Raw genomic sequence first — 11,995 nt, 5'->3', positions numbered from 1 at the left:
TGGGATCATGTCCTGAGCCGAAGGCAGACGCTTAACGACTGAGCCACCCAGGTGCCCCACCACATTTCTTTTTCTTTGAAAACTCAAGACAACGTTTTTCTTAATCAGGACATTCAGTGAAGATGGCAGACTGAGTTTTGAAGATGCTACTTCTATTAAGGACACACACACTCTGAGAGAATTCTACGATTTCTCTATCTCAACTTTTATACCTTTACCTCTCTGGCTTTTGTCTGATTACGTGAAATATCTCTGCTCTTATTTTCTGCCTGTATTTGCTTCCAGCTGTGGCAATTTCTCCTCAGTCTCTATTTGTTATTCTTCCCTTTGTGCTTTAATGACTCTATGATGGGCATCTCACACAATCCCCCCCTTATTTTTTCCCTATCTCTATTCTTTCTTTCTTGCTCTCTTCATCTATTTCCTCTTTTTCCTCGTTCCTTCCTTCGGATATTTTTGTTTTGTTTGTCTGTTTGTTTGGGTTTTGGGTTTTTTTTTAGATTTTATTTATTTATTTATTTATTTTAGGTAATCCCTACACCCAACTGGGGCGCAGACTCACAACCCTGAGGTCACACATGCTCTACCACCTGAGCCAGCCAGGTGCTCCCTTCCTTTGGATGTTTATTTAATCAGTCCGTCCCCGCCCCCGCCCCCTTCTTTCCCTCTCTGTGGTTCTCCTCAGCCCCTTTGCCTGTTCTCCCGGCTCGGTTTACATACCCTGATTCTGACTTCTCATCTTCCTACCAGTCTCTGCCTATCAGTTCCTGTCAGGCTCTTTGTGTTTTGCACTGTAGCTGTTTGTCCTTTGTCTTTCTGCCTGTCTCCAACTCCACATATTTCCTACTTTCTTTTTCTGCCACTGAATCTTTCCATTGAGTTGCGTCCTCCACCTTCTGTTCTTCTGCTTCTCAGCTCCCCTGACTGATTCCCCTCCTCTCGATTTCCCCCCCTCTCTTCTCTCGCTCTGCCAGTCTCTCAAAATGCCTCTCTTCCCTCCACCTCTCCTGAGTCTGGTGGTTCCTCCTTGTCACTCACTCTATTTCTCTGTCTAGACCATCTGTGCCTTTCATCCTTGGGGTCCCTTCCTGTCAGCTTTTATTTCTATTTTTCTTGTCCTCTTTGTTTATGACCATTTTACCAGTTCTCTGACTTCGGTTCCTGTCAGCATCCATGACAATCTTTCTTAACATTTCCACCAAGGATTCCCTGTCTTGCCCTCCATCTCTCTTAACCTCTGTCTCTTCGATACAATTGATCTTCTCTTTCTGTCCCTCAATCTATGTGTGTCTATTTCTATCATCCCTTTTGTCTTTCTCTAGCTCAACTTTTGGGCAGAATTTTTTTGTTTTAATCTTCCTGTCTCTTGCTTTTGCTCATGTATCTTTTCTGTGGATAATTAAGGGTTATCTCTTTCTGTCCATTGTTTAGTAGAATAGCAATCTTAATCTGCTTTACACTTCCCATAACCTGGCTGTTCTGCCTGAAGAAAGGAGAGATTTTGTGCCATGGTGGGGGGGGGGGGAAGGCAGCAGAAGTGGTAGGGGAGAGGGGCGCCTGGGTGGCTCAGTCAGTTAAGCGTTGAACTCTTGATTTCAGCTCAGGTCATGATCTCAGCGTTGTGAGATCGAGCCTGGCGTTGGGTGTAGAGCTTACTTAAATATAAAGTTAAAAAAGAAAAAAGAATTTTTCTGTCTCTTAAGTGAGATGAGAGAATGAAAATTGGGTGGTTAAGAAATTACCCTAGGGGCAAATGGGTGGCTCAGTCGGTTAAGCACCTGACTCTTGGTTTCAGCTCAGGTCATGATCTCAGGTTTGTGAGATGGAGCCTGCTTAAGATTCTCTTTCTCTCCCCCATTGCCCCCACCTCTAAAAAAAAAAGTGGCAGGCGAGAAAGGAGAGGACGAGCTTGCAAATGAATCCTAGTAGAGGGTCAGGTATTCCTTAATCCCTCTGCAGGCAAGTGAAAGCCTTCCCTCATCTACTTCTACCTTCATCCTTCCATGAAAGCCTGGACCTTGGAAAACGTTACACTTGGCACCCAGAATGGGTGTTAAAGTCCCTGCTATGGCTCTGGACTTCAGTACTGTCCTAGGAAGACAGACCTAGTCCCATGCTCATTTCTTTAAGAATCTGCACTTTCGGACGCCTGGGTGGCTCAGTCGTTAAGTGACTGCCTTTGGCTCACTCAGGTCATGATCCTGGCATCCCGGGATCGAGCCCCACATCGGGGTCCCTGCTCAGCGGGGAGTCTGCATCACCCTCTGACCCTCTCCCCTCTCATGCTCTCTCACTCTCGCTCCCTCAAATAAATAATAAAAAACCAAAATCATTTAAAAAAAAGAATCTGCATTTTCTTAGAAAAGGTCAGGAGATAGTAAGACAATTTAAAAGGCAGATGCTGGGCTTTTTAAAAATTTAAAAGGCAGTAGGACTAGCTGTAAGTACAAACACAGTAGTGTGGCTTTGAGGACCAGAAATAGCAGCAACTGTAGTGGTCCAGTTCTTCTGTTTCTTGGCCACTGCTACAGATAGCACCTGTTGTGGCCCCCTCCCCCTGCTAGAATTTGGTTGCAGGTGAGGCCTCTCTTCCCTCTGAACCCACCCCCTTCACATCAGATCTCTCTGGTCCTAATAGGACCTCACCTTTCTTCACCTGTTCCTGTGTTAAAAGTAGAGGATGTCGTTAGCAGTTTCACTTAGCTTCATGCCTCCTGCCACACCTTACTGGTAGCACTGGCCGTACCTCGAGTTAGTTTGCTGAAAGAAGCAGTCATCTGATGATGGAATTCACTGAACAATAGCCCAGTTTCCCACCCATCCATGAACATCAGCATTTCTTCTCAGATCCTAGGAATGGGGGAGGGGTGTGAATGACTTGGAAGAGGGACTGAGATACTGAAAATTCAGTCCAGTCCTTACCCCAATGAAGGACTGTACACTGTAGACCACCATCTCCTTGTCCTGGCCCTACCTCCCCCAGGACTGGCAGAAAAGGAGCCTGAGGCCTCTCTCTAGTCTTTCAGGCTGAGAGTGGAATCATCCCTGGTGACAAGCTCACCATTACGACATCTCCTTGTGCCCCTGGTTTCCTTATGCCCAGGGATGGGTGGATGAGGCTGAGACCGCAGGACATCGCTGACCAAAATACGGACACCCAGTGTGATGCTTAGGGCACCCACAGTGACCAGCCCAGTTGCACCAAGGATGACCAGAGGCGGAGGCACCTGGTGTTGCTGTCGGATCAGCCACAGACTCATCCACCCCAGAGGCACCAGGCGGAAGAGGGCCAGGGTGGCCAGGGTGGCCCAGCTGGCCATGCGGAAGGCCAGGGATGGGGCCTGGTGAGAAAGCAGCAGCAACTGTCGTAGGTGCAGGCAGGCAGAGTTCAGCTCCAGGAGCAGAGACACCATAGAGAAGCCCACACAGTGGCTGGACAGAATGGCAGTGCTGAAGCAGCTCACTACCTGGGGAACCGGGGTCAGAGGTCAGAGGACCCTCCATAACCTTCCTCCCCCATCATGTACCAATATCCCAGGCCTTAAGACAGGGGCTCCCAAGCATTTTGTGGCACCCTATCAAAAACCTGCCCTTTATACTTACCCTTATGTTGGGGCCTGAATGGCCTTAAAATAACCCTTCCACAGGATAGAAGCAGCCTTGGCCCAGAGGCTGTCTCCTCTGGGGCAGCAGCAGCATCTGCACACTTCCATTCCTGGGCTTTCATGCCCCATGCCCACTCCCTATACTGGGCCTCCCCTTTCTCAGAAAAGCTCCATATGCAACATTCCTGCAATCAGATGGGACACCTGAGGGAATCCAAGCTACTCAGGGAGTGCTCAGACTCCAGCTGCGGCTAGCAGTCAATCCTCTCCCCCTCAAACCAGCCCAAGGTTGGGGAGATCAAGCACCAACAGGGGTCAGAGGCTCTGGGAAGTCATTGGACAGAAACCTGTAGAGAAACTGGGGACCCCAGCCTGAGCATACCACCCTTCCTGTGTCTCCTTTCTCCAGGTCTCACCACCAAATGATGACACAGAAGTTCCCAGGCCTGGCGCAAGGTCTGGTTCCACAGCATGTCAACTCCATCCGCCAAGAAATAACCTATGGGCGTGGCACGAGGGGGAGGGGCATTAGGCCTCCCCTAAGTTGTACCTCCTGGAGAGGAATCTTCATCCCCTCCTTTTTCTGGGTCTTCAGTTTCCTCCAGCAAAGCTGCCAGAAACATTTGACCCCTATGGAGAGGGCAAAGGGGACGTGGGAAGTTACCATTGTTAGGTTGCTCCCCGACCAAATGGCCCGGCCTTCCCTGCAGACTCACCCACGGACACAGCCACCAGCACCAGGGCCCAGGGCGGGTGGCCGTGAATCGGGTCGGCAGCCATCTGAGGGTACAGCGACAGCCTGTAGGAGAGGGGGGACCACGGTCAGCATCGTGCAGACTCAGACCCCATTCTCCCGCTGTGCACATTCACCCACCCATTCACACCCCCACCCGGTGTCAGACTGTCGAGGTCCGGCTTCGATTTTGAAGGTGCCCGCCGGGTCTTTCAGTCTCAGCTTTCCACCCCTCACCCTCACCCCGGTGCCTCCCGAACCTCTATACCCCGCACCCGAGCAGCGCCCCAACCCCTGTGAGCAGGCTGTGCAGCAGGGAGACACAGATGTTCCGCCACTTCCAACGGTCATGGGCAGCAGATCCCGGCGCGGGCAGCAGCTGCAGCGCCCAGTGCAGCCCCCGGAAGGCGGCGAAGGAGGCGCCGGTCACAAGGAGGCCCCAGGACGCCATGGCCTGGCGGGCGGGCTAGGTCCGGTTCAGTCCCTTGGACCCCTGCGCTCTCAGCCGGGACTCATCCAATGCCAGCTGCGGGGACTGTACGTTGGCTTCCGGACAAGTACCGGTCCTCGGCCTCCCTGGCCCACCGCGCCTCTGGCATCCGCTCTAACTTTTCCAGGGTTTGACCACGCCCCCATCACTCGGCTAGGTGGCGATTGGAGCAGCCGTGGGGCCACGCCCCGGAGCCCCGCAGCCGATCGCGTCCGGCCCTAGCCGGGGATGGAGGGTTGGGGGCTCCCGGGGGCCAAGCCTGGCGACCGAGCTCAGAGGCACTTCCAGCATGTCGATAGGGGTCTTCCCCAACGCCATGTGTCCCAAACCCCTCGGAGCTCCAGAAATAGGTTGCTAATCTCACCTGACACTCCCACAGGCCCCGCCCCATCGTCTTTCACCTCCTCTCGCCACGCTAACCTCTCACCTGCTGGTCGTCCTTCTGCCCACTGCACCCTCACCGACCTGAAGGTAGAGGCCAGCGCACACCCACTCGCACAAGCTTAAACATCGCCACCGCCCTGCCCCGCACCACCCCCCGTCTCAGCTGTGAGGGCACCTCACTTCTTTGGAGCCACCCTTTCCACCTCCCGAGGTTTCCAGACCTTTAGCACATCACAGCGACCCTATGATTCCAACAGTCCTGTTCCCTTACGCTGTACCTTCAAACAGAACAACAGCTCCCATTTTGGAGAGGCGACCCACTGGGGACTCCTCCCCCCAACCACTTTTGGGGGCCTACAGAAGAGCCTTGCTATTAGGAAGGGGAGGCAGAAGGAAACCACTCAACACAAGTCTTGAAAAGCACCCCTCCCCCCAGGGCTTGGTACACGGTAGGTGAATAGAATTCTCTCTTCCAATCTGAGGCGGCAAGGAGAGGTCACACAGGGTCACCTCAAGGTTGGGGCAGAATCAGAGAATAACAAAGACTGATAGGATTCTAGGACCCTTCAGCCTGGAGAGGAAAATCTGCGCCCCTCCCCCTCCCCCATCTTCCAACTCCTGAAGAGTGACAGATTTTTACTGTTTTCCTTGCTCCACTCCACACCTCTTTAGCGGGCTGAAAGCTGGCAGACCGCCGTTCCCGTACATGGAAAGGGGAGATTCCAGCTACTCCCAGAGAATGAAGTTGTCCACATTCTCACAACCCCTTTTCTTCACCAAAACCCCATTATGTCCAAAGGGCTAGGGGCACCCCTTGATTCCTCCACACCCACCTCTCCAAGCTTTTAAAAAAATTACACTGATTCTTTTACATTTTATTACATGAAAACCATACACAATATAGAAAATTTTAAAGTTACAGAAAAGCCAAAGAGGAAAATTACAATGACTTTGTTCCACTGTCCACAGATAACTATTAACATTTTGTCTTTCTCATCTGTTTTATGTATACAAGAATATACCCATCTTTCTAAAAAAAATTGAGATCACATAATACACTATTTTTATAACCTTCTTAATATTCAAAGAGCATTTTTCTTTCCAGTCAAATGTTCTTCTACATGACTTTTAATGGCTGTGCAGTACTCCACCATCTGGATGGATATACAGTGATTTACTTAAGCAATCCCCCACTGCAAATTTTCATTACAGCAGAAAAGAAATGAATTCCCAATCAGACAGTTGCTTCTCATTTTCTCTATTGCAATACTGGGATGAGCATCTTGTGACTAAATCTTTAATTATTTTCTGAGGATAAATTCCCAAATGTAGAATTACTAGGTCAAAGGCGATGGAAACTTTTAGGGTATTTGAGACACATTACCAAACTGACATCCAGGAAGGCCGTACCAATTTGCACCCCCATATGCAATGTATGGGAGTGTTATTTTAGTATTTCTTTGCCAATACTGGGTCTTTCTTTTTTTTTTTAAATATAGTTTGCTAAGGGAAAAATGCTTTCAGCTATATTTGTCTTTAATTACTAATGAAACACACTTTGTTTTTCATGGTTTTATCCATTTGAATTTCTTCTATGAATTTCCTGCGTATGTCCTTTCACAGCTGGTTCTTGCTCCTTGAGGCTGCTTTATATAAAAATTACAGGGTAGGGAGGTGGGAGAATGAAGCCACAGGACACTTTAATACAGTCTCATATCTCTGAGGGAGGCAGTAAGTAACACTGGAGAGAAACAGTGAATGAGGCAGATGGCTGGGAGCTGGCTGTCCTCCCTCCTCCTGGGGTGCTCCTGCCCTTTATGGGTCCCCTCTGCGGGGTGCCCAGACAGGGCCCTGTGCTCTCCAGGCCTGGTCCTTCACTGGTCTTCTGCCTGCCTCTGTGTTCCCAGGCTGTTCTTCCTCATCTTTACTTCATGATGGGTGAGGATGGCAGAGCCACATACCCGGGGCTGGAGGGAGACACTGTGGCCAGTGAAGCGGGGAGGGGAAGAAAGGATGGAAGCAATGTCCAGGGACAGAGCAATCTTTGTTGCAGACTATGAGTTGACTCAGTCTACCCACCCCCTCCACCGCAGTCCCAGACACATCCAGCTTAGGCTGCAGGAGGGTGGGTTCAACGATCTACTCTCCCCTAAATCTCTGTTTCTCATAAATGGAGACTAGGACCCTGCCATCTCCACACCTCCTGCTCCACAACAGGACAGCTTCCTACAGCTCCTGAATTTGGCCACCTTCAGGCAGGGAGACTGGGCCATGGTTGAACCACACCAGAGCCTGAGCCCCAAGAGTTAGACTGCCTCAGGAGCTGGGGGGTGGTAGGTTTATACTGCTTGATGCCCTAAAGGGGGTCACATCCCATAACCCACCTCTCCTCGTTGCTGGAGAGAACTGTCCGCCTGCACAAGCCGGAGCAGGGTCTCACAAGTTATCCTGGAAGGTAAAGTGAGGGAAGAAACAGGAACAGCAGTTGCAACCCCATCAGGGGCTGCAGGCCTGTTTCGGGTGGCAGAGGAAGCCTGGGGCCACCTTTGCATGGTGGGATGTCAATGGAGAGACTGTGCTCCTCCCGGCCCCTTGCACTGGTCTAACCCTAGCCCCCCCCTTCTAACCCTCCCCCCCATCCTCCTTGGGTTATGGTGTTCACAGATGGGGGGAGGGGCAATAGCTTATGTGAAAAGCTGTTTTGTTCCCACCCACAGGGAGAGGACAGCCCAGGCTCTGAGTAGTCTGTAGAAGTAGGCTTCTGATTCCCTTCTGCATACTCAACCGTGTGACTCCCCATCTCACAGGTGGAGAAGCTGAGACAAGAGGTCTAAGGGTCCCACACATAGGTGATTATCCCTCAATCTAGAGTCTAGGCCAGTCTAAGGAAATAGAGGAAGAGGTAAGAGCATGGGGATGACTACTCAGATGGGAGTTTCAGTATGACCTTTCTCCTGAAGAAGAAATTTACTGTGGACCTCACCTGGAAAGGCAGTAGGAAAAGAAAGGGAGACAAGGAAGGAGGGCCAAGAAAGACATCTGGGTAAAAGGGTAGACAGTTTTCTTTGCTTCTGTTACCCTCCTCTTGTCACACCAGTGTAGACCAACTATCCTTGGCTGGTCACAGCCATCTATTCCCCAAACCAACCAGCGTCTCTAATCGAAAATTGTTCTTTTTTTGCTGGGCCAATCTGGCCGAAGGCTCTCCAACTGAACAAGGTCCCCTTCCCTCCCACTGTTTGGACCTTCCCAGCCCCAGTTCTGTCACCTTCCAGATGAAGGGGAAAGCAGCTCCTTCTCCTCTTCCTCCTCCTCCTTGAAGCCAGGGGCAGAGGGCAACAGTTCTTCAACTGGCAGCTTTAGCTGGGTCAGGACATAAAGCTTGCCACTGAAGAACTACTGCGGCTCAGCCAGGTGAGGATGTGGGAGGGACAGGCTCCTAAAAGGAAAAGGAAGAAAAAATGGGAAGGATCTGAGCAGGGCCATATCACAGGGACACTGTCCCACTGGCCATCAAAGTCCAGCTCCAGCAGATGCTCAACCTCGTAACAAAGCGTTCTTCACTCTGACCTGGGCCTGCAGGAGCCGTTAACTTCAGTAAGAAGCAGGAGGCAGCTCTAAACATACTTCCTTGTGCCTCTTTCCAGAACTGAAGGCTGTAGGGACCCAGGTCTGCTCTCACCCCTCCTTGCCCCAGCTATGGATGGAGGGCCCAGCCTCTTCAGCATTCAGAGAGGGCTGGACTTAGAACCCTGGACACACTCCACTAGCCCAGGTACTAGGTGAGAAGTTGCACCTTAGGTCCAGAAATGGGAGTTCAGTGATCAGGGAGTTCAGCTGGAAGAGTTTTGGGGGCCTACATCTGGGGAGGAGTGAGGCAGGGAGGAGGTCTAGAGTTTGGAAGGTCAGCAGAGCCCCCAGAGACTGTGAGGAGAGGACAGGGGACCAAAGGCTGGAGGGGAGGGAGGTATGGGCAGGGTGGATGGGCAGCTTCCCCAAGACTCTTAAATGCCAGGCATTCCGCTTGCGCATTCCGGGTACATCTGGTATGAATTCCAGGCTGTCTGCCGGCCCCTCCATGTCTGAACTTTGTTCCAAGTTCCAAGCCCCGCCCCCACAGTTCCAACGCATGAATCAGCAGGAAAAGCCGGGCCCTGCAGCATGGCCCAGGGAGGGGGCTGGGGGCGTGGCAGGCTTGAGGGCCGAGAGCTGGGGAGGGCGGGTCTGTGCTAACACTCAGTCCAAGGGCATGGCCCATGCCAGTGTGAGGAGCCAAAGGCAGTCTTGCCTTGAGACTTCTATACTCAGAGGGTAAGAAAGATTAGGGTGGGGGTGGGAGGTTTTCAAATTACAAAAACCCTCTTGGGGAGACATGAACTTTGTGGTATCTTCCTTTCCCCAGGTGACCAGTCCAACTCCTTCCCACTCTCCTCTGCCTGAGCCAGCTCTGTTCAGCCCATAGGACTCAACGGCTGCTCAGAGTCTGTGCCAGGCAGGTGCCCTTGGCTGCAGGGCGGGGTGGGCCCAGGGCACTGACCCTCTGACCAGCTGCTCCATCAACCCTTTGGCACCCTGACAATTCCTAGCCCAGTCTGACAGCCAGGATGACAGGCCAAATGATGTGGAGGCTGGAACTAGGGCCGGAGGGAGGTGGGGGCGATAGCCTAGCGAGAGGCCATAGGGAGGGGCCAAGAGTTGGCCGAGAGGTGGGGAGAGAGGGAGCCCAGTGATGACTAACCCAGGCGCCCCACCCAGCCAGCCGGCTTCCCAGGCAGTCAGGGCCAGGCCTGGGCTAGGGGCCCCACAACCGGACATGCTGGGGGGAGGTGCAGAGGTGACCTTCTCTGGGCCCAAGACGGCCAGTTAGGCTGGGGAGAGGGGGTTAGAGTTTCCAGGTCCTCCTCCAGCCCGCTTCCCCCACCAACCGCGGTGAAACCCTAACCTTTGGGTTGCATAAGGCCCCCGCACCGCCGCCCCCTACTCCTCTCCCCTCCCCCCTTACATAACATCCCCTGGAGGGAACGAGAGGAGGGGCCGACCCGCCCAGAGACCCCTTCCCTGCCAGGGCGCTCAGTTGGCCCGGACCAACTGACTGCCAGTAGAGAAAAACTACCTCCCCGCTACCCGCCCGGTCCAAATCCTCCCCAAGCTGGGAGGCCAGTTCTCCTATCCTCTGACCAGGAGGTGCCGAGGTTAGCTGCCCCCAGCCCTCTAGCCCCTCGTCTTCCTTCTAGCCACTCTGCAAAACCCTCCGCCACGACTGTCGTTCCGGACTCTTTCTTTAAACCTGCTGCCACACTACTCCAGCCAGTCCAGGCCCCCTCTCCCCAAAGGCTTCCCTGCCCCCGCCGCCCCCTTACCCCTCCCCCGGAAGGGCAGGGTGTGGCCACCAGGACCCTACTTTCCCCCATTACCCCATTAGCATGATTCCCTCCAGTGCGGCCGGGACCCCAGCTCACACCCACCTGGTGCTGGGTGGGGGGATTGCTGAGGGTAAGGGAGCAAATCAGTGCGTCCGTTCCCCACGGCCGGCGGCGCTGTGTCTTCCCTGCGCCCAGCACACACCGGCTCCAGTCCCCGATCAGCTGGCGGCGTCGTGACGCACAAGCTGCGATTGCACCGCCCAGGGCCAATCACCGCCCACTGCTGGGCAGCGTGACCACACCCACTCGGGGGCGCCAGCACTTCCCCCAGGTCCCGCCTCTCCGGCCGTCTTAGCTGTGATTGGCAAGGAGGCCACCCCTTTGCCTGGAGGAGCTGCGTTAGGCCACGCCCACCAACTCACGAGCTCGCCAATAGATGAAAGGGTGTGGCTGAGCCCTCCGCCTAAGGCCGCTTGCTTTGAGGAGCGCTACGTCAAACCAGAGTCCTAAAGAGCAGAAGGAAGTAAAGGCGTGTGTGTTTGCAGTGCACACTGGTCAGTGTAGTTCTCGGTCTGACACCTCGTTCCCAGAATCCAGCGCGCTCTGTGAGTTGGCATTTTTAAACTCATTTCTGAATCCATCCCGGCGAAGTCCTTAAAGGGCTACAGCCCCTCCTTTTGGGAGCCGTGAGTGCTTCTTTTAAGACTACCCCAAAACGGATTCGCTGACTTCTGCGCATTAGGCAATAGCTCTCTAGGGAAAGATGGAGCAGGCGAAGCAGCAGGAGTGGGTAGAACTGAAGGTGGAAATCAGCCTCCAGGGCAGCAGGCTCTTCCATTGGATAAGGACTCCTGAGGGTTTTTGGGGAAGGGAAAACTGCCCACCTCGCCTGGTGCTACCTTTCACTGGAGAGATCTAGTCCTCCTCTCCTGGCAGGCTCTTACTAACCAGGAGACTTTTCTTGTAGAGTATGTCTTGTCCCAGTCGTAGACAGAGCCTCTCAAGCAGCAGACTCCTAACAAAAGATTCATAGTACAGTCTTCACCTGAGGGTAGAAGCAAGACTTGTGGTTGGAAACTAGGGGATGGGTCGTGCCAAAATGTCAACTGGTAAGCAACCCCATCCTCTGCCTAATACCCCATTCTGTCCCGCCCTCCAGAAGCCTTTCACTGACTCAGGCCTACTTAGAAGGGATTTCAAAGGTAGAGACCAATGAGGAGGCTGCCCCTTCTCCAGGGGCCAATCAGAGCCTGGGGGGGCGGGGAATGGGCAAAACCGAGAGGAACCCAATGACTTGGCAAAAGCTGCTATACCGCTTATTTAAAGGGGCAAGTCTGGGACCGTCGGCAATTTATCCCCCACCCGCCCCCACCCCGCTCCCCAAAGACGAACGTGTGGACAGGGGGTCCATGACTTTTCC

At 53.1% G+C, this 11,995-nt stretch overlaps 1 protein-coding gene across 8 annotated transcripts; it reads right to left on the bottom strand.

Moving 5' to 3' along the window:
• Window positions 1-485: 485 nt before the first annotated feature.
• Window positions 486-10,882, bottom strand: TLCD2 (TLC domain containing 2). 8 transcript variants are annotated; one of them, XM_027567619.2, is made up of 6 exons: window positions 10,627-10,882; window positions 8,481-8,651; window positions 4,322-4,404; window positions 4,022-4,104; window positions 3,604-3,790; window positions 486-3,463 (listed from the first exon to the last, which is right to left on the bottom strand). In XM_027567619.2, the coding sequence occupies exons 3-6, from the start codon at window positions 4,383-4,385 to the stop codon at window positions 3,015-3,017; spliced, it is 783 nt and encodes a 260-aa protein (XP_027423420.1). In that variant the 5' UTR covers window positions 4,386-4,404; window positions 8,481-8,651; window positions 10,627-10,882; the 3' UTR covers window positions 486-3,014. The 8 variants fall into 8 exon arrangements, 5 of the variants coding, with proteins under 5 accessions (XP_027423420.1, XP_027423419.1, XP_027423417.1 ...); XM_027567618.2 differs by having other exon boundaries at window positions 10,678-10,829; XM_027567616.2 differs by lacking the exons at window positions 8,481-8,651; window positions 10,627-10,882 and adding an exon at window positions 4,614-4,933.
• Between the last annotated feature and the right edge of the window lie 1,113 nt (window positions 10,883-11,995).

The sequence above is a fragment of the Zalophus californianus genome, chromosome 16 (genome assembly GCF_009762305.2).
Source record: "Zalophus californianus isolate mZalCal1 chromosome 16, mZalCal1.pri.v2, whole genome shotgun sequence".
NCBI lineage: Eukaryota > Metazoa > Chordata > Mammalia > Carnivora > Otariidae > Zalophus > Zalophus californianus.
The sequence above is the reverse complement of the archived record's forward strand: the minus strand, read 5'-3'. Positions and strand labels throughout refer to the sequence as shown.

What these genes read in the sequence shown, in the direction of transcription:
- TLCD2 (XM_027567616.2), bottom strand. Translation starts at nt 4,789, where the DNA reads ATGGCGTCCTGGGGCCTCCTTGTGACCGGCGCCTCCTTCGCCGCCTTC. An exon ending in GCTGGTGGCTGTGTCCGTGG is followed by an intron (nt 4,105 to 4,321) that starts GTGAGTCTGCAG and finishes CCACGCCCATAG; the next exon opens with GTTATTTCTTGGCGGATGGA. An exon ending in TTCTGTGTCATCATTTGGTG is followed by an intron (nt 3,791 to 4,021) that starts GTGAGACCTGGA and finishes ATCTGATTGCAG; the next exon opens with GAATGTTGCATATGGAGCTT.